Genomic DNA, 22,736 nt, shown 5'->3' with positions numbered 1-22,736 from the left:
TAAAAAAGTTAGCACACCTACAACACGGCTTAGTAAACAGGGCCCTTTATGTTTTAAATGAACGATTTTTACAATTTGTTTTGTACAGAAGCTCATTTTCCACACTTGAACATATTTCCAGCTTTTTAGAAAAATGACCCTTACCCTTAAAATACTCTTTCATTTTCTTCCATGTTTTCCAGAACATTTACTCTTACAGGTTTTTGTGCTATTTATTTTTATTTAAAATTTTATAATCCGCACTCTCTTGCGATTCTAGGCGGTTAATGCTAAAAATATACATAATAAAACGAATAAATATAAGATAAAACAAAAAACTTATTTAAAAATACAGTAAAATTTACATAAAGCTTGCTACAGAGTGAAACTTGTTAAGAAGACTTAGGGCCCTGTTTACTAAGCTGCGCTAACGATAGAGACACCCATTATATTTCTACTAGTAAAAAAGGCCCGTTTCTGACAGATGAAACGGGTGCTAGCAAGGTTTTCCTCGGAGTATGTTTGAGAGAGTGTGTGTGAAAGTGACTGTGAGAGAGAGAGAGTGAATGTGTGTGTGTGACAGAGAGAGAGAGAGTGAGTGTGGGTGCGTCTGTGACAGTGTGTGTGTGAGTGCATACGTGAGCCACAGTGAGTGTGAGAGAGTGTGTTTCACACAGATACAGTGTGTGTGACAGTGTTTGTGTGAAACAGAGTGTGAGAGAGTATGTGTGCGATACACAGACTCTCTGTGAGAGCGAGTGTATGAGATTGAGAGAGTGTTTGAGAGTGACTGTGTGACACAGAGAGTGAATTTGATACAGTGTGAGACATAGAGTGTGTGGTAGACAGTGTACGAGAGTGAGAGAGACACTGTGTGTGTGCCAGAGATACCTCCCCCCCTCCCTCTGTGTGGTCGCAGGACCCCTCCCCCTCCCTATCTGGTTCCCCTCCCCCCCCTCCTCTCAGGTCTCCATCTCCCCCTGCTTTCAGGTCTCAGGCCCCCCCCCTCTCCCCTCCGTATCTGGTCTCAGGATCTCTCCCTCCCCCTCCCAAGTCTCTGGACCCCCTCCCCTCTGGCCTCAGGACCTTTTCCCCCTCCGTTGTCTCAGGCCCCACCCCTGCCACCCTCGCCGCCACGCCCCCCCCCCCCGAGGTCGCAGCCGCTCACCTCTTCACCCCCAGGGTACCACCGCTCCTCCTCTCCACCGCCCCCCAAGGTTGCCGCAGCCACTGCTCTCCCCTCCACCCCCCCCCTCCGTCCGACGTCAGCTCAGCTGCCATTTCCGGTCACTGCTGCTTCTCCTGTCGAGCAGCAGTGGCCAGTACAAAAGCAAATTAAACCTGCAAAAATGCTTTAAAAAAGGAAGCGGAGCACCGCAGGCAGCCATCGGCTGTCAGCTCTGCATTCGCTCCTCCTCTCACCTCTCACGTCACTGCCCCTGGAGTAGAACCCCGGAGGAGCGCAGCAACATGAGAGGTGAGAGGAGGAGCGGATGCAGAGCTGACAGCCGATGGCTGCCTGCGGTGCCCCGCTTCCTTTTTGAAAGCATTTTTGCAGGTTTAAGTTTTGTTTGTTTTTGTACCGGCCGCTGCTGCTCAACAGGAGAAGCAGCAGTGGCCGGAAATGGCAGCTGAGCTGATGTCGGACGGAGGGGGGAAGCGGCGGCGACCTGGGGGGGAGGGTGGAGAAGTGGATGCGGCGACCTCGGGGGGGGGGGGGGGGGGGGGCGTGGCAAAGGGCTGAAACTGTACCTCCAATGTTCCGAACACTACTGTGTTTTGATTGGCCACTTTCGCTGCTGACGCACCCGGAAGTGGGAGGCGTCAACAGAAGCACGAATGCCTCAAGGCTTGTGTCCACACAGTCAGCTTCAGAACGTTGGAGGTGGGTTTTATTATATAGGATGGGTGGTTCTAGCGTTAGCACATGCTAAAAAGTTTATGCGCCTACGCAATAGCTTACTAAAAAGGGCCCTTAGTAAAATGAAGCCTTAACAGCAAAAACCCATATTAGCAAAAACATATATATGGGTCAATAGGCAACGCAACCACAAAAATGGAAAGAACAGAGTCCCAATCTCAGGAGCAGGAGAAAAGTCGGAACAGAATCAGGCTCTTCAAAGAACAGATCGAGGATGTCCAATATTAAAATAAAGTTTACTGAGAGAAGACTCTACACAGTACCATGTTTCAGCACAGGGAGTGCCTTCTTCAGAGTCTTGAAACTTGTGGACAAAGTATCCAGGAGTAGCTGTTTTGCTGGAAGGGAATATGACGCTTAGAAGCCATATTCTACACTACGTTCCACAAAGGTCTTATTAAAGACCATAACTCCCTTCCAACAAGGGCAGAATTCAAGGAAACAAAATTAACAGATATATCAACATTTTATCTTCTTTCTCATCCTATCAGACTGATCCAGACATACATAGTATTCACAATTTCCATCCACAACTTGGATGGAAAAAAAAAAAGACCAGGCTACCCCAAGAACTCCAGCCCCCAAAGTTATGCTGTCCTGGGCCTGAAGATCCAGCCAGTAGTGTTTAGCCAATGAAAGTAATGATGATCATGCTACCACCTTGCAACCATCTTCCAGTGGTACTGCTGTGCATTCTGCCCAGGAAGTCACCTGCACTCTGGCCAATGGGCATGAAGTCCCTCTAGTACCTGAAGACCTTTTACTGATATAGGCCAAACGACCTTCCCTGATCCACCTTGCAACTGACACTTTGGAAGCTGCTACCACTCGCTTCTGTGGCACAGCAAAGAAGACAAAGAGCTTATCAGACTCCCTGAAAGCACACAGCATGGATGCTGTTCAAAAATGCCATCCTGGAAACCCAGACCTAATATATTCTGTGCATTAAAAAAAGGAGGAAGGAAGACCAAATGTCAGCCGGCATGGTTAAAAAGTGAGGTGAAGGAAGCTATTAGAGCTAAAAGAAAATTCTTCAGAAAACGGAAGAAGGATCCAACTGAAAATAATAAGAAACAGCATAAGAAATGGCAAGTCAAATGCAAAGCGCTGATAAGAAAGGCAAAGAGGGACTTTGAAAAAAAAAGATTGCAGGCAAAAAACACATAAGTAAAATTTTTTTAGGTATATTAAAAGAAAGAAGCTGGCAAAAGAATCGGTTGGACTGCTAAAGAATGAGGGGTAAAAGGGGCACCCAGGGAAGACAAAGCCATAGCAGAGAGATTAAATGAATTCTTTGCTTTGATCTTCTCCGAGGAAGATTTGGGAGACATACCGGTGCCAGAAATGGTATTCAAAGCTGACGAGTCAGAGAAACTGAATGAAATCTCTATAAACCTGGAGGATGTAATGCTGCAATTTGACAAATTGAAGAGTAGCAAATCACCTGGACCGGAAGGTATTCATCCCAGAGTACTGATAGATTTCAAAAATTAACTTGCAGAACTATTGTTAGTAATATGTAATTTATCTTTAAAATCAAGCACGATACCGGAAGATTGGAGGGTTGCCAATGGAACGCTGATTTTTAAAAAATGTTCCCAAAAGGATTGTGAAAAATTATGAGGACTTTACAAGACTGGGAGACTGGGCATTCAAATGGCCAATGACGCTTAATGTCATCCTCCCGACAATACCCAAAACAGGTTACAGAAATTACATTCATAATAATAAAATAAAACAATACTTACACTTATGCTTACAAAGGTGCGCTACAGGCACATTAGTGTTGTTAATGTACATTAATGGTTAACACGCGTTAAATGCTAATGCACCCATATAAATGTATAGGCACGTTTGCGTTAAACGTGCCTTAACTTTAAAGGTGCATTAAAAACACTAACGCACCTTAGTAAACATACCCCCTTAGTAATAAAACAGTCAAACATTAATATCAAATTCAGAGAAATCTGGTCAATGCAACAGTTTCTCAGCATAAATTCTAACAATCTTCCAAAAATAGATATGGATAAATAGATATAGATAACACGGCAGTCTAAAAAAAATACCATCGCTGCTGCCTTGGAATACTGACCTTAAAGTTTTCCTTCAAATAAAGATTTACTGCTACTATGCTTCACAAACTACTCTGATATGACATAAATCTTTTCTTGAATTAAAGCCTAGAGTGCTGGTAGTAGGGAAAGCTTTAAAAAAAAAAAAATTCCCATGTAAGTGTTATAGCAGATTCACATGTTTTCTTTATCCAATTCATTTGGAGAAATGTCTTGAGACGTAGTTGTGGGATGTAGAGAAAGGAGCCAGCAGTGGATTTTTTTTATAATTTCTTGGATTTTTATGGTTCAATAGTTATGGATCCATATGTGGTTTTGTTTTAATGATTTTTTTTATGTAGTATTTCTTTTCATTTCTTCTTCACGTGATAGAGTATTAATGTTTAAAAGGAATCCTGTTCAGAAGGAATGGATCCTCAGAAGCTTGGCGGAGATGGGTTGGCAGCACTGGTGGTGGGAGGCGGGGCTAATGCTGGGCAGACTTCTAGGGTCTGTGCCCTGAAAATGGCAGATACAAATCAAGGTCGGGTATACACATAAAGTAGCACATATGAGTTTATCTTGTTGGGCAGATTGGATGGACCGTACAGGTCTTTCTCTGCCGCCATCTACTACATTACTATGCAAATTAAAAAAATAAATATATAAACATTTACTTCTCAACCAAATCTTCATACAGTTTATAACTTTCAGCTACACCATCCGGAACGTCACTGAGGTCTTAAAAATAATGTGCTACCAGAAGAAGCGTTATCTGCATGTACTTACCATTAACATCTCGCTGTACAAAATGTATTCCTGTACAACCGGCATCAAATTTTCCGACAATCCTGCCATCAGCTGATCTATGGCTTTGCAGCACTTATCAGTACAGCTAGCGATACCTTTTAGTGAGCCTGCCAAATCTTCTTCTGAGGCTGACCACAACGTATGGATTGATCCATATTCCTTCATTTCTTCAAAATATTCTTTAAAAATAAAAAATGGCTATAGATGCATATATTGCAAATTCCATTCCTATAACAACCCTTTACAAAACCTACAATTTACACAAGTCCCAAACTAAAACAAGGAAGGTTTCAACTAGTAAGCTATGGATGAAAAAAGCCATTTCTGCAGAACATGACAAAATACGAAGAAAGAGTTCAGGTAGTTTAATTACACTTTCAAATTGAATGCCCTTGAATTACTCAACTGACTGCAGAGTATGACTACTTTGCTGTTGCTTGTTCTGTTCTTATCCTTTGTACCAGCTACTCAAGAAGCAGTCTCATACACTGGTGTTCACTGACAATGGACCTAAATGGTGTCCCTGGGAAGTCATTGAATGATAGGCTCTCCAATTCTGCAGCGAGGGGCATTCCCTTCTGATTCTGCAGTCATGGATTGGAGCCCTAATACGATATGGATACCCCCCCCCCCCCCCCACCAATGATGCAGAGGGCTGGTCAGTCCCCCTTTGATGATGTGACTGGAATAGTATAGTTGGGGTACAGGGGGAAAAATATGCAATGAGCTTTCCTGGCAGGATTCAGAAAACAGAAAACTTCTGACTTTCGAAAACATAAGTAGCTTAATTTGTTTTTTTATTTTTTTTAAATCAGCTACACCAAGCATGAAAATACCCTCAGACCATATGCCTCCAATGCAAATTACCCTAACATATTACCCTGAACAAACTTCTTTTATAACAGTTAATAGAAAAAGCATTTCCCCAAGACTAGTCTATCTTTTGAGACTACCCTTATTCCTCTCTTAATTCTCCTTATCTCTGGCCTGGAATTTAGCCTTATAACATCCATCTACTCCTGTGTCTGAGCTCTTTTCTTAAATTTGTAATTAGCCTTTTTCATTAATTGAATTTTTTTTTACAGATAATACTGTAACCTTGGCCTCCTATTTATTTTCCTCCCCTCTAACACTTATTTAAAGTGTAAACAGCTTAAGATGATATATATTGATGGGCAGAATAGCAGATAAATGTGGATTACGAAGCTTGGATGATGGTTAAACAGCTCATAATCACCCATCTGTATGCTAATTTAAATAACTGTATATGCAAATACAGTGATCAAAGAACTACTTTGTGCATTATATGTTAGCTCATTTCGGGGCCTTTTACATAGGAGCCCAGCAGTAGCTACAAAAATACAAGCACCAAAACTATGGAAGAATTTGAATCCTTAACTTTCAACTGGATTTTCTCGTATTTAAAAGAAATTTGAAAACCATGCTTTTTAGAAAATGTATATAATATTGATTCCCAAGAGAATGACTTAGCTTCTTTTGATATAACTTGCTTAGAACCTGGAGATAGAAGCGGTATAGTAGCATAATATGTAATATAATGTAATTTGAAAAGCTGTGTTAGTGCTTTTGTGCACAGAACAGTTTTTACCATGAATACTGAAAACACCACAGTTTTGTATGTAAGACCTTCACTATACAAACTGACATAACACAGTGGCTTTCAAGCTCAGCCCTTAGGGATTCCATAACCAGTCCAAATTTCATGATATCCTTAATGAAAATACAAAAGATATATCAGCATGTGCTTCCTCTATTTTATAGCAATATATCTCGTGCATACTCACTATGGATACCATGAAAACCATAGCTATGAGGGGATCCTGAAGAACCAAGAGGAGGACTAATGATAGAATGAAACCAAAAGAATTCAGCATTAACAAGGTGAAGGGCCCTGTTTACTAAGGCACACTGTTTTTAGTGCGCACTAAAATTTAGCGCACACTAATGCTAGAGAAACCCATAGATTCCTTTGGGTGCTTCTAGTGTTAGTGCATGCTAAAAATGTTAGTGCGCCTACAGTGCAGCTTAGTAAACTGGGCCCTAAATTCTAGAACTATAATTGGTAGTGGAAATTAGATCCCACAATACTTTCATTGATACTTTAGTGGTTATGTGTATGAACAGAATATTTTAGAGAAAAATTAGCACAGGTTGAGCAAATCGCTGAGGCAGCATTCACAAGCTCTCGCAGTGAAGCAACTGCACCTGTGAATAAAACTACTGCTGTAGTAATTGAGCTAGACAGGAGAAGGGGAGGGAATTAAAAATGATGGAAATACTGGGGTAGCTGCAATGAAGATCCGTGAACCATAGCCCTAACTGTGGCTTTAATCTGGGAAATTATAGACTGGTGAGCCTGATGTTGGTGCAGGGAAAACGATAGAGACTATTAAAAAGAACAAAATTAGAAAGCATTATACATGAGTTTAGATAAGGGAAATCTTGCCTCAACAATTCATTACATTTCTTTGAAGAGGTGAATAAACATGTTGGTAAAGGTGAGTCAGTTGATACTGTGTATCTGGATTTTCAGAAGTCATTTGACAAAGTACCTCATGAAAACCTCCTGAGGAAAATAGAGAGTCATGGGATAGGAGGTAGTGTCTTACTGTGGGTAGTGTCCTGCTGTGGATTAAAAACTGATTAAAAGGTAGAAAACAGAGAGTAGGGTTAAATGGTCAGTGTTCTCAATGGAGTGGGGCTTCCCAGGGGTCTGTGCTGAGACCTCTGCTTTTCAGTGTTTTTATAAATAATGTAGAGATGGGAATAACTAGTGAGGTAAATTTGCCAATGACACAAAGCTATTCAAAGCAGGAAAATCATAAGAGGATTGTGAAAAATTGCAGGAGGACCTTAACAGACTAGGAAACTAGCCATCCAAATGACAGATATTTAATGTGAGCAAGTTCAAAGTGATGCATGTGGGAAACCAAACTATAGGTACGTGGATGCAAGGTTCCATATTAGGAGTCACTGCCCAGGAAAAGGATCTAGGTGTCATCGTTAATGATACGTTGAAACCCTCTGCTCAGTGTGCAGTGGTGGCTAAGAAGCAAAAAGAATGTTAGGTATTATTAGGAAAGGGATGGAAAACAAAAATGGTTAATGCCTAATGCCTTTGTATTGCTCCATATACAATACTCAATAGTAGATAGTGCTATCTGGAGTAAACAGCTCTTGTATTTTTCAAGGGGAAAGTCTCATATAGTCACCGGGTTCTCTTGTATTGTTTCACTCATCAAAAGGGTGCGACCCCTTCTGTGACAATTTTAATTATCGACAAAACCCCCTTCCTTCCTCTATCTGCTGTCAACCTATGTTGAAAATTAATTTTTTGTATTTTAGACTTTTCTCTATTTTAAAATTTTCATGCTGCTATTCTCAGCGTGGTATGTTAATTCACTCTTACACACAAATCAACTAACAACAGTGCTAATTATGGCAGGCTTAAGGTGGTCACCCTTATCTGAACACTCCGGTGTATTTTCAATCCACTGAACCCCGACAAGTGCCTGTTTCGCTATCAAGCTTTGTCAAGGGGTATGCTGTAGCACCGGATCTGTTGAAAAAAAGACACCTCCCCCCCCGTCAGCTCTTGCGTTATCGATGTTACCCCAACAAAAACGTTCATGGCCACTGCTTACCTCGACTGCACCACTTTCTCACTTGGGCTGCCACGCCAAACAAGTGCCGGCGGCATCTTATTAATGGTGGCTGGACCGGAATTGACTTCACATGTACTGGCATATCCTGTGTCTGGGTTGTCATCACATAAAACATCCCCAGTGCATATATGTGTTTAACCCCCTAGGTTCCACAGTATCTAAATGGAAAATCCAGAAAGTCTCCTGTTGCAGTAATTTCCTATTTAGGTCACCTCCCCTTTGTGAGGGGACTACGTAATCAATGACCATAGATCATTCACTGCGTGTTTGCAATGCATCCAATGGTGCACTAACGGTGCTCCAATGTTCTGAGTCGAAATTCTGGAACGGTGCTTCTGTCATCCTTGCATGCAGTGTCCTACTCGATTTCTTTATATAAACCTTGTTACACGGACATCTGATATATGACATTCGTGGTGCGACAGGTGGTTCAGTGTTGTAGGTGGTGCAGCCGGCCATTGCGTTTGAAACAGGTCGTTTCTACTGTCATTTCACAGGTTTTGCAATTGATTCTGTTACATTTATAGTGGCCGGGTGCCTCCAGTATGTCAGCAAGCATAACCCTTGATAAAGCTTGATAGCGAAACAGGCACCTGTTGGGGTTCAGTGGATTGAAAATACACCGGAGTGTTCAGATAAGGGTGACCACCTTAAGCCTGCCATAATTAGCATTGTTGTGTTAGCTGATTTGTGTGTAAGAGTGATTTAACATATCACGCTGAGAATACCAGCATGAAAATTTAAAAAAAGAAAAAAGTGTAAAATACAAACAATTTTCAACATAGGTTGACAGCACACAGAGGACGGAAGGGGGCTTTGTCGATGATTAAAATTGTCACAGAAGGGGTCGCACCCTTTTGGTGAGTGAAACAATACAAAAGAACCCGGTGACTATATGAGACAGTCCCCTTGAAAAATACAAGAGCTGTTTACTTCAGATAGCACTATCTACTATTGAGTATTGTATATGAGTAGTTGGAAGTAGATTAGGGTTGCACTAGTTTCACAGTTTGTATTGCTCCATGGCATAACCGCACCTTAAATACTAGTCTCTGCATCTCAAAAAAGATAAAGTGGAATTAGAAAAGGGTCAGAGAAGGGCGACGAAAATAATAAAGGGGATGGGACAACTTCCCTATGAGGAATGGCTAAAGTGGTTAGGGCTCTTCAGTTTGGAGAAGAGACAGCTGAGGAGAGATATGGTAGAGGTCTATAAAATAATGAGTGGAATGGAATGGGTAGACATGAATCGCTTATTTACTCTTTCCAAAAATATAAGAACTAGGGAGCACACAATGAAACAAGTAATACATTTAAAAGAATATGGAGAAAATATTTCTTCATTTAATATATAATTAAACTCGAATTTGTTGCCCCAGAATGTGGTAAAAGCAGTTAGCTTAGCAGGGTTTTAAAAAAAGTTTTGGATAACTTCTTAAAAGAGAAGTCCATAAACCATTATTGAGATGGACTTGGAATCTTGCCAGGTACTTGTGATCTGGACTGGATACTGTTGGAAACAGAATACGGGGCTTGAAGGACCTTTAGTCTGTCCCAGTATGGCAACACTTAAGAACTTATGTAAGCTGAAAGGAAAAAAAAAAAAGCAGTAGAAAGAAGTTGCCTAAGAAAAACCAAAGGAATAGCAAATTAATTCCCTACTGATCAACTGTGCATACAACTGTCATAGTCAGAGCTGCTTACCCTTTTCTTCTTTGTAAATCCTATGTGTGATTTTATCAAGTGTATTTATTTTTTGACTGAATGTTTCAACATATTCACTTATTGCCACAAACTCCTCAGGTCGGTTTTTGACTCCTCTTACTGATGATGCTACAGCTCTCACAGTTTGTCCCATCCTACTGAGCAAGCTTGGACCTTGCTTCTTGTGAGTTGTCAATTCCTATGGGAAAGAATGCAAAATTGCTACAGCAAAGAAGGCCATCATCTCATTTCCATGGCACTTTTCAAGAACATATCAAATGAACAATACAAAATGGCAATCAATGAGGCTATTTTTCAAATAGAACTCAACATTCAGTGCTGTGCCAAACATCTAGGTACCACTTGAGTGGAGCCACATGTATAAAACTACCTGCATATTCCAGTGTATGTCTAGTTTTAAATGCATGGAAAATGGGTATAGAAGGGGTATTCTGGGATGCTGGGCTTACTATGGTCCTACTGTAGAGAAAGTGGGGTGCTCAATCCAGTCCTCAGGACATACCAAGCCAGTCACGTTTTCAGGATACTCACAATGAAAATGCATGAGATAGATTTGCATATATTGAAGGTAGTGTAGGAAAATTTATCTGATGCATATTTCATTGTGATATCCTGAAAACCTGACTGGCTAGGTATGACCCAAGGACTGGATTGAGCACTCCTGCTCTGGACATACAGGCACAGATATTGAGTACCTATACACATATAACTTTTAGCATATATGCTAGATATATAGTTGCCTAATATCTGTGTCTATAGTCCTAGAGTAGGCACATATGTAAGTCTAAGTTAGGTATATACCCTGGGCATTTTAGCAGCATCACTGGACACCTCATTTGAAAATTAACTCAAAGATGTCATTCAACAGCATGTATATGCATCATGGAGAATTTTATGAAAAATATCAAACGAAGTAAACACCAGAGTACTTAAATCTCCATTATGCTACCTGCACCTGTGGGTGGTAATTTTATAACAAGACACCAAAATAAGAAAAGTAGGTACCTATTTTGGAACAATTTTATAAAATAGCTTCACAAAATAAGCAAAAATCATGCCTAAAATGCACCTGTGTACATTTACATCTGCTTAGAAATCAGAATGGGAGATCTGCATCTGGACAGAAATTTCACCCATCCCCAACAGAATCTAACCCATACCCACCCACACCTGCTAAGATTCATTCCATCCCCAGAAGTAATCTCCATCCCCACCTGTACCCACAGAAGTCAACACTATTATTTACTTGTTCACAGCCCTCTGTTCCCTCTCAACCCCAATAGCTTCCCGCGGTTTTTTGGATGGTATTCACTATTCAATCAATGAGTGTTCCAAGCCTCAATCTGGTGTTCCAGCTGTATCTCTGGGCATTCCAAGCCTCACTCTGGTGCTCCAGGTCCCTCTCTCAGGCCCTCATGATCAAAAGCAAACTCTGGCGCTAGAGGCTGTTAACGCCATACTAGCGCCAGAGTTTACAGCCGACCCATGATCAGTGCCCTCGAGCGCCTGAAACAGCGCACTCGAGGGCTCTCAGCGCAAGTAGCATGCAAATACATGCTAAACAGGGCTTCTAGCGCAATTAGCTTGCAAATGCATGCTAATTGGCGCTTAACGCATTCATCCCCAATGATCAGCGACCAGCGCGCCAAAGATTGGGTCACTGGCCGCAGCAAAATCAACGCCAGCACCGAGCTGGCGTTAGATTTTGCGGATCATTGGGGAGGAATGGTGAGCCCTGTCCAGCATGCAGTTGCACTTTGACACTTTGACAGTTTTGGGCTTTTGACAGCCCAGACCTGTCAAAGAAGTGCGGGAGGATTGTGCTGAGCGCATGCTCGGGCGCAATTCTCCCGCACTTCAACATGATAATCAAAGATAATAGCGCTGCTTAGATTTGCATGCATTATCTTTGATCATCGATGCAGAAAAGCCCTGCGCTATCTCGGCGCTATTTTTAGGGCGCTGTTTGGAACAGCGCAGGGCTTTTGATCATCTGGGCCTCAGTGCATTCTGTAGGGGTATTTTCCTGCTATCTCACCTTTGCTGGTCAGAGGCCTGTCCAAGCCTGAACCAACTAAAACGGATTGTACAGCCTGTGGCCTGAATACATCAGAAACCATCAAACCCCAGTTTCTATAATGGAATATACTTGGCACAGCTGTGATGACTCCATCCAAGGAAATGTTTATTGCAGACTGACCTCCAGTTATCTCCTGGGAAAGTGGAGGACCTTGCTTTACATAGACAAAATTCTCCAGGAGTATATGTGAACCAAGAGGGAGTTTGCTACCATCAGACTTGTGACTGATAAAGAGTTTCTTTGCTGTTATCACAAAGCCTTGCATGGTCACCACCATGAATTCTGCTGGACAAAAGTACACCATTTGTGATTGGTCCATAGGTATCACATAACCCAGAAGAAAAAAAAGATTTGTTGGTGGATAGATCTCTCTCAGACTAACTAGAGAGACAGATTTTCCTAAACACAGCAGTGAACTTAATTCCTTGTGATAAACGCTGACAAGGTCAGTTCCACTGCAGCTCTGTAGCTTCCCAAAAAACTGTGAATCAGGGCACAGAGCAAAGACTTTGGATTTTATTCCTGGACTAGGATAGACTCACAGAAAATTCTGCTAGTCTCAACGGAGAAATCCGATTCATCGCCACGTTGGACTCTGAATCTATGGGACCTCTTGTGGTGAGCTTGCAGGATTTTATACCTATGATTCAGGATATAGTTAGTCAATGTTTTTTTTGTCTGTGAAGGACTAGTTTGTCCCAAGGACTTGTGGTCAGTAGGATAACTCGTTGCTAACTGTGTAAGCTACTCAGGATATATTATATTTATATAATCACTCATACACATAGTTTGATATATCTACTATCATTTATCTATTTGGCAATAATTAGTATATTGGTTTTATAGTGCACAAGTATATTTTTGTAACTTGCTTTGCATTTTGCCATATTGTTATCTTTATAATCTATAATAAATATTTTCATCTTGGCACTGTCCCTTTCATTGTTACAGCCTAGTAGCCGAGCTTAGGGCCAAACAGGAAGTACAATCATATTCCTAGAAACGAGTCCTGAATAATTGCTATTTAATAATTTTCTGCCAGTCTAAGTACTTCCTACAATTCCAAGTCTCAATCTGGAGTCACCAGAGATTTTTACTACACTTTCGTGGGAATCCCATGGCAACTTCTTCCATCCCTATGGGAATCTAATGGTTAACTTCTTCCTTCCCCACAGGAATCCCATAGCAACTTCTTCTATGGGAATCCCGTAACCCCTATTAACATGCAGCTCTCTAATCGGAATAAATATAATGCATTATTTGCAAAACTTAATGCACTCCACCCCTGGGAATGCCTATACACAGGTCACATAAAAAATATATGCCTTCTTGGCTGCATTTATATATTTTTTTTAACTCTCTAATATTTTAACATATATATCTTGACAGTTGTCTACAAAGGAGTACTTTTATAGAAGCCATTTAATGTTGGTAAAATAGAGTTTTATCCATGGTAGCAAAGACTGTCAAAAGTCAACCACATTGAATGGCACAGCAGCAGTAGCATTATATATTAAAAAAAAAAAGTCCTGTCCTAATATTGCAGTTTTGGGGCAAGACTGCAGTTTCGTATTTTTCCAGTGGTTTAAAATAAAATCCATAGTCATTCGACATCATATGGTTTCAAATGTCCATATGATCCCATGGATGTCTGTCACAAAATGCCTAGTCACCCACCTGCGACTACCCCGTGGCCACTTAGAGGGTCTTTCCCCAGCACAGCTCAGGTCTCCCTGCACCTGCCACTTATGCTCTACACTACCACCTTCCTCCCACCGACAGAGTCCCAACCACCACTGGGCAAGTCTCCCACTCCCAAATTATCCCCAGCGATTCCTAGGTTACTGGGGCCACACTCCCAGTGGTCCCACAGTTCCTAGAAAGCACCTACAGACCCAACACATAAACCACCAGGATTCTTAGTCAGTTCAGACAAGCAAAGGCAATAAACTTAGGGGCCCTTTTACTAAGTCATGGTAGGTTCTATGCGAGTGCAGCACGCGCCAAAATGAGACTACCGCCAGGTCAGCGCGCCTTCCTGGCGGTAATTTCAGATTTGGCGCATGCCCATAATGCCTGGATGAATTATTTATTTCCTCCTATGCACGCCAGTTCAGGCAGAAATCGACACTTGACGTGCGCCAACTGGTCACCGCACATAACTGGTGGGCCAAACTTCAATTAAGGACAAAAACTTCACTTTGAGACGCCTGGAGTATTTAGAAAATTATTCTAAGAGATTGACTTTGCGGTTTAGAAACTTTCCTAAATCCCCTTTGATATTCCCAATTCAAATGGTTAGAAAATATTTAATGGAGAATTTGGGAATGCCTGAAAATTCATTGCCACCTATAACTCTGGATTATTATATTCAAGTGGATGGGAAGACTCCAGAAAACTTACAGGGGCAAGACACAATGAATCTCACTGCATTCCTTGAGTCATCACTGGAGGTTATAACTCAAAGGATTACATTATTGGCCACACTTGCGTTGGAGATAGAGACGCTGTGCTTAAACTTTCTTTGAGACACTTAGATTTGCTGTTTATGGGTTCAAAAGTAGAACTTTTCCTGACCTGTCCAGGGAAACTCAGAGGAGACGTAAGATGTTCTTATTGCTATGCCCTAGGGCAATAGCGATTGGAACAGATTTTCTTTTGGATTCCCATGTATATGTAGAAAAAAATTTCAACTTAAACAATATCAATTTTTTGACCCAAAACAGCTAGAAGATTTCATAATAAGCAGAGAAGAGGTCAGAGTACAGGTTTAGTCACATATGTAACACTGTATGGCAGATATGAGTAAGCCACTCAGGATTTAAGCTGCTCTTTTGATTTAAAGTTTGTGAAAATTGTTTAAGATTTAAGTATAGAAATTTCATCTCTTGGATCTATTACCTAAATTTGTGGGCGATAGTTAAATACTCTTGAGGAATTGATTATATATATGTATTGATTGATGTCTTTTCTTTTTGTGTATTTTCACTCATAAGTATATATTATGAATGTAAAAATTAATAAATAAAATAATTTAAAAAAAAAACTGGCACCGCACATGAGCCTTTACTTGAAATATGGATCAATTATAGCACCATCTAAACATTTGTTTACTATCTAAATAGTACCTGGGGTATTCAGGACATATAGCTGCTCACAGGTTATCAAATATAACAGTACACAGGGTCTCAGTAAAGAGATCTCTCTCTCTTTTCTTTCTAGCTAAGACTGGGGGAAAAAGCCAGTACATCCTAGATGAATTGAGCTCTTGGGTCAATCAGAGCCCAGAACAACAAGTTTTAAAATCAGCTGGCCACATCACTGCAAGTTACCTCATATCCGTATTAACTAAAGACGGAACAGTCATTTCTCTGCAACAGCTTGGAACATAAACATGCACCACCTGCTGGCCAAACTAGAGAAATACACGCCAAGAAATAACAGTTTTACAGGCTTAAACTCCACTCTTTTGTAACGATGTTGAAGTGTAGGTGGGTTGAAAGGTGGGTATAGGGGGTGAGCATAAAAAGCAGTTCATTATTTTGTAAAAGGAATAATGCTGGCTGTTCAATGTAATGTACACTATATATTATCTGAAAATATTGTAGCTGTTCATTTGCAAGTACCCTTCATGCCTATAAATAGCCATGCTCAGGATAGAACCTTTTTCAGAGATGGGAAGGCAATAGAAAAAGAGGACATGAATTGAGGTTGAAAGGTGGCAGACTCAGGAATATTTATTGTCAGGAAGTATTTTTTCACAGAAAGGGTGGTAGATACTTGGAATGCCCTCCCGCAGGAAGTGATGGAAATGAAAACGGTCATGGAATTCAAAAATGTGTGGAATAAACACAAAGGAATCCTGTTTAGAAGGAATGGATCCACAGAAGCTTAGCGGCAACTAGGTGGCAACACCGGTAACTGGGAAGCAAAGACAGTGCTGGGCAGACTACTACAGTCTGTGCCCTGATTGTGACTGGACAGATGCAGCATCAGTAAGAGGAGGACAAGGTCAATGCTGGACAGACTTCTACAGTCTATGCCCTGATCATGGCTGAATAGATCTGGATGGGCTGGAATGTAGATTTTCAGGCGCTTCGACATTAACTTCAGAAATGTAAAACAAAGAACAGTGCTGGGCAGACTTCTATGGTCTGTGCCCTGAAAATGGCAAGGACAAATCAAGGTCAGGTATACATATGAAGTATCACATACCACGTGTAATGAGTTTACCTGGTTGGACAGACTGGATGGACTGTACAGGTCTTTACCTGCCATCATCTACTATGTTGTGTTATATACTAAGAATAATGTGGCCTTTTTACTAACAATGCATGTTAATGGTTTATGTTTATTAGGGTCTTAACATACTACCTTTCTGTGGTACAACAAAATTGCATAAGTACTTTCTCTGTTCCTAGTGGGCACATAATCTAAGTTTTGCACTCGAGTTAACTTGTGACAAGAATGATCTAGATGGGCGATGTTTCCATGGTTTAAGAATTATATTATTACAGCAAGTCTGGGGTGCACTTAACATTCCAAGTACTGAAAGACCCTTCCCAAGACAACTGCCATCATAAGTGATGGACTGAGCAGCTGAGGGGGTTCATCCTATGATCTTAGCTGGGTAAGTTTTCAGTAAAACATCTGGCCAGCCATTCCCTCTCCAATAATGTAGTTGCAGGAGACCTTATCTTAGCCATTGTACTGGCAGCATGAAGTGTCAGCTCCCTCTTCCCCCCCCCCCCCCCCCCCCACCTAGCAGCCCAACTTTTCCACCCCTTTTGATGCTCCTGACCTTAAATATACTATGTGATGGCTCTATAAAATTCTATTTTAGAGACTATTGTTAAACTTTATTAGAACAACACAGAGCTGTAGTTAAATGTCAGGATGCCACAAAATGGTACAATAAAATTTAAGGGCTTGATATTCAGCCTGCAGCGGTCAGTGGTTTTTAAGCTGCTGAATTACAACTGGATATTCAATGCAGGCCATGTTCGGTACTGATTATCTGGGTGCGTGCGGTCAACTGGAAGTTAACCAGGCACTGGCTGATATTTAGACCATTAACTGGTTAGCTCAGCAGATTAATGCCCAGATGATCAGAAGCCCTGTGCTGTTCCAAATAGCGCTCTAAAAATAGCACTGGAACAGCGCGGGGCTTTACATCACCTGTGATCAAAGATAACAGCGTGCAAATTTATGCACGTTATTCTCTCTGATCATATGGTAAAAGTGTGGGAGGATTGTGCCTGAGCAACTGAGAAAAAAACACAGATATCAGTAACAGAGAAAAACTAAATAATAGTGTTGAAATGTCTGTATACAGCTTGGAGAAGGTTATCTAAATAGTCCTGAAAGCTTGCATTACTGAATATTATAGTTAGTCTTATCCAATTACTTTGCTGGTTTTCTTTCAACAAAATTTGGCAAACTAAACCTTTTAAGCAAGTGTTTGGAATAAAACAATCTACATACTTATTAAAAATATTAAAGTAACATAATGTCACATGAGATATTCAGCAAGACATGAACAACTGTTTAACTGTAAAACAAATTATTTTACCCAGGCTTGAGCAGTAAGAAAAACTTTGAAGTCTTCATTAAAAGAGAGGGTTGGATGATCTGCGATTCTGTTTAAAAATGTATGCAATGCCTTCCTGCGAGTTTCAATGAAATCATCATTAAATCGTTCTACCATTCCTTTCATTATAAACTTTTCTGGCAGAGGCTAAAAAAAAAAAAAAAAAAAAAGAGAGAAAAGGGAAAACTGTAAAAGCTGAATGGGAATATAAAATTTTTCAACTATTAAAAGATTTTCTTACTTCTCAACTAGGAAATGCATTGTTACTGTTTCTGTACTGTACAGACTGCAACCAGAAGTTTCCTTTCTGTTGCTTTTAGAAGTCCTTTTTGAAGTGTAACAAGGTTTCTCAAATCTATCCTACCTACTGCACAACTGTTAGATTTTTAGATACAATTAGCATGCATACAATAAATCTGCATATACTGGATTTCCAATGTATGCAAATTATCTCATGCATCTTACTTAACATCCTGAAAACCTGACTGTGGGTTCCCAGGTGGTAGACACGTGGAACAACCTCCTATAGGAAGTGGCAGAGATGAGGACAGTATCTGAATTCAATAAAGCTTGGGACAAGCATAGAGATCTTTGAGGGAGAGAAAGTGGTTATAGAGATTACTAGTTAGTATGTCAACTATCAGAAGATATTCAAGACCATTTAGAGTAGAAAGCAATGCTTTTTTTCTTAAGTTCTAGAATAACTTTGGGAAATGTGTAACCTGAAGATGATTTCTCTTTTATTGGCAGACTTGATAAGCCATATGATCTTTATCTACCATCATGTTTCTTTGTAAGTCTGCCATCAAGTGTCTTTGTAAGTCTGGAAAGTCCTGATATAAAACAGAAATCATCTTCAGGTTACATATTTCCTAAAGTTATTTTAGAATTTAAGGGAAAAAAGCATTGCTTTCTACTCTAAATTGTCTGAATATCTTCTGATAGTTGACACCTAATATTCCGTGCAAGTTAGCAGGTGGTACCTGGACTCCCTTTAAAGTCCTTACTCATTGCCTATTTATGAAGTGGCCATCAGAAGGTTCTTATACCACTGAATTAAGGTATAATTGTCTTTATTGGCTAAAATACTGACATGGCCATGTTTTAAGACGTCTTCATTAAAACTAACTGCAAAATACAGAAATCACAAAAAAGAAAAAAAAAATCACTCAATCAAGCTTATGACATAAAAACAAAAATTTCTTTTACAAATATATTCTCTACATTATCCCTCGGATTCCATATAGTGCACCTAGAGATCTGTGCAGATTCTATAACAATACGCGTAACTTAACAAGCTTATGAGCACTGATAACAGCAGTTAAGAAATAATGAGCACTAATTGGCACCAATTAGAATTTAGGCACACAAGTTGCTAAGCGTATGCTTAACTATGTGCGCCAAACTTCCAAAGCGTGCAGGCAAAAGGTGGCATGGTTATGGGTGGGGAAATGGGCATTTTGTGGGCATTCAGAAATTTATGCACCTAGTTATAAAATATGGCCCAGTGCACCTAAATCTACGTGCTGGGATTTATGCCACATTTTCATTGGTGTAAATCGATGCACAAAGATTTAGGCGCTGAATTATCAACTAAGCGTATTCCATAATCGGCGTATACAATACACTTAGTTGGCACTGATTTCAGCGCCGACTTTTTAAGCACCATATACAGAATCTCCCCCATACAAAGACATGATAGGTCACAATTTGGATAGTCTGATCCAGATTTACACTTTCACCTAAAAACAAACCACATTTACCACATTCTTCGCTTGTATCATTTATATTAATCCTTGTTAAATCATCATTCTTAAAAATGCAACCAATTAAAAAGCTTATACCTATATGTGCAATAAAAGCATTCAACAAATCTGTATCTGCAAATCCTCAATATCATACAAGACTGAGTGACACACTGTGATTTTTTTTGTAATTTCTGTTATTTGTGGTTACAACCCTGATGAAAACATATCAAAATATTACCATGTTGGGTTTCCGATTTATTTTAACCAATAAAGGGGCTCTTTTACTCAAGTGTGTTATATAGTTAACGCACAAATTAGTGCGAGCTAGCTTCTTCTGCATAACCATGCTAACTGTTCTCTTTGTGGTTTAGCAGTTAGCACACACTAATTCACACATTAAGAGCCAGATCCTATATAAGGTGCCTAAAAAATCTGCACATAAACATTTCTGCCTAAGCGTATTCTGTAAGTGGCGCCTAGATTTAGGCGCGGTATAAAGAATATGCTTAGTTGATATCCCAGCACCTAAAACTACACGCCTCCATTTACACCAACAAAACCGTGGCATAAATCTGAGCATACATTTACGTGCACTGGGCCATATTCTATAACTTTGACCGTAAATTTTGGAATGCCCATAGCCACACCCCTTTTGAACTGCATGCATTAGGATTTAGGTGCAGTTCATTACAGAATACGATTAGCGCATTGTGAATGTAAATTGTAATTATTACCTACTAGTAAAAAAGGCCCGTTTCTGACACAAATGAAACGGGCGCTAGCAAGGTTTTCCTCGGAGTGTGTATGTTTGGGAGAGTGTATGTGAGAGTGACTGTGTGAGAGACAGAGTGAAAGTGTGAGTGTGTGAGAGAGAGAGAGAGAGTCTGGGTGTGAGTGTGTTTGTCAGAGTGTGTGTGTGTGAGAATGAGAGTGTGTGCAAGTGTGTATGTGAGACACAGTGTGAGAGAGAGTGTGTGTGTGTGTGTGTGTGCGAGAGAGAGAGAGTGTGTGTGAGACACAGATTCTCTGTGAGAGTGAGTGTATGAGACCAAGCGAGTGTGTGAGTGACTGTGTGGCACATAGAGAGTGAATGTGATACAGTGTGAGACAGTGTGTGAGAGTGTGAGTCAGAAAGACATTGTATATGAGAGAGTGTGAGCCCTGCCCTCCCAATCCATGCCCATCTGTCCCCTGCCCCCTCCATTCATCCTTTTCCAGCAATTCCCCTCTCTCCCTGAGCCCTGCCCTCCCAATCCATGCCCATCCATGCTACTCTGTCACCTGCCCCCTCCATTCATCCCTATCCAGCAATTCCCCTCTCTCCCTGAGCCCTGCCCTGCAATCCATATCCATCCATGCCCATCTGTTCCCTCCATTCATCCCTATCCAGCAATTCCCCTCTCTCCCTGAGCCCTGCCCTCCCAATCCATGCTCCTCTGTCACCTGCCCCCTCCATTCATCCCTATCCAGCAATTCCCCTCTCTCCCTGAGCCCTGCCCTGCAATCCATATCCATCCATGCCCATCTGTCCCCTCCATTCATCCCTATCCAGCAATTCCCCTCTCTCCCTGAGCTCTGCCCTCCCAATCCATGCCCATCCATGCTCCTCTGTCCCTTGCCCCCTCCATTCATCCCTTTCCAGCAATTCCCCTCTCTCCCTGAGCCCTGCCCTCCCAATCCATGCCCATCCATGCTCCTATGTCACCTGCCCCCTCCATTCATCCCTTTCCAGCAATTCCCCTCTCTCCCTGAGCCCTGCCCTCCCAATCCATGCCCATCCATGCTCCTGTCCCCTGCCCCCTCCATTCATCCTTTTCCAGCAATTCCCCTCTCTCCCTTCCATGTCCCCCCCCCTCGCATCCATGCTGCCGTTTCTCCCCTGCCCTCCCGCTCCCATTGTTCAACTTTACTGCCCACCCTCTTCTCTCCCCCCAACATCTTTTTGTTTTTTTTTTCTTTTTAAATTTATCTCCGTGGCGGTTCCGGCAGCGCAGCGTCAGGGAAGGAGGCGGCGCTCCCAACGTCTAGCCTTCCCTTCGCTGTGTTCCGCCTTCTTCTGACGTCATCCTTGACGTCAGAAGAAGGCGGAACACAGCGAAGGGAAGGCTAGAGACGTCAGGAGCGCCGCCTCCTTCCCTGACGCTCCGCCCTCGACGTCAAGTTTGACGCTTGGGCGGGGCAGACACAAAGCGATCTCACCCCCTTCACTTTTGGAACGTTGGGTAAGTGAGGCTTCATTCGAACGTTGGAGGTGCGTTTTATATAGAGAGATTAGTGCTTGTCAATGCTTGTTAAGTGCTGTTATCAACTCTGATTAGCTTGTTAAGTCAATAAAGTTACACACACTATTATAGAATACACTTGGATTTCACCTCGGATCTCTAGGTGCACTATATAGAATCCGAGGGTAAGTGCATTTTGCGTTAGGGGGCGGTAACTAGGCACAGCATGGGCAAAGAACAGGCATAGACTGCATACTGCAGTTAGCACTGGGTACCTACCACACGCTGTCACTTGTGCAGTTAGTGCGGGTTTACTTAACACTTACTCAATTGGAGGTGCTAAGTGCATCCATGCTAATAACAACTAGAGTTAGCACATGCTAATGAACATTTCTGCATAGAAACTGCGATTCTAGAATGACCCAACAGTTACTGTACTGCCTTTATAAGAACATAAGCTTGCCATACTGGCTCAGACCGAAGGTCCATCAAGCCCAGAATTCTGTTTCCAAGTGGCCAATCCAAGGCACAAATTCCTGGCAAGATCCTAAAAGAATAAAATAGATTTTATGCTGCATATCCCAGGAAGAAGCAGTGAATTTTTCCAAGTCCATCTTGCTAATGAATTATGGACTTTTCTTATAGGACCTTGTCCAAATCTTTTTTAAACCCTGTTAAGCTAACTGCTTTCAATGTTGCTTTTACTGTGCGTTAAGTTTTGGCTGTTAAGTTTTGCATTTACAGTGGCTTAAGACACTTTTTAGTGAAAAGGCTTCAAATACTATTTTTTTTACCTTAAATTTATGATTTGGATTCTCTGCTATCCTCTTGACCTGTGTGGATCTTCGCCTCTGTCTCTGCTGTGTGCTTCTTATGAAGTGGTACCATTATGTTTACGTTTATTAGCACAATCTGATAAATCAC

At 41.2% G+C, this 22,736-nt stretch overlaps 1 protein-coding gene across 1 annotated transcript in view; it reads right to left on the bottom strand.

Annotated features, from left to right (window-relative positions):
- The window catches only part of SNX7 (sorting nexin 7), an 89,101-nt gene that overhangs the window by 47,350 nt on the left and 19,015 nt on the right, over nt 1-22,736 (bottom strand). The window contains exons 4-6 of the mRNA XM_030206739.1: nt 17,825-17,989; nt 10,152-10,350; nt 4,741-4,940 (exon numbers count right to left, since the gene is read on the bottom strand). Coding sequence (XP_030062599.1) covers nt 4,741-4,940; nt 10,152-10,350; nt 17,825-17,989 — 564 coding nt within the window. The remainder of the gene's footprint in view (nt 1-4,740; nt 4,941-10,151; nt 10,351-17,824; nt 17,990-22,736) is intronic.

This window comes from Microcaecilia unicolor, chromosome 6 (genome assembly GCF_901765095.1).
Source record: "Microcaecilia unicolor chromosome 6, aMicUni1.1, whole genome shotgun sequence".
Taxonomy (NCBI): domain Eukaryota; kingdom Metazoa; phylum Chordata; class Amphibia; order Gymnophiona; family Siphonopidae; genus Microcaecilia; species Microcaecilia unicolor.
Note: the sequence above shows the minus strand (reverse complement) of the source record. Positions and strands in the feature narration are given on the sequence as shown.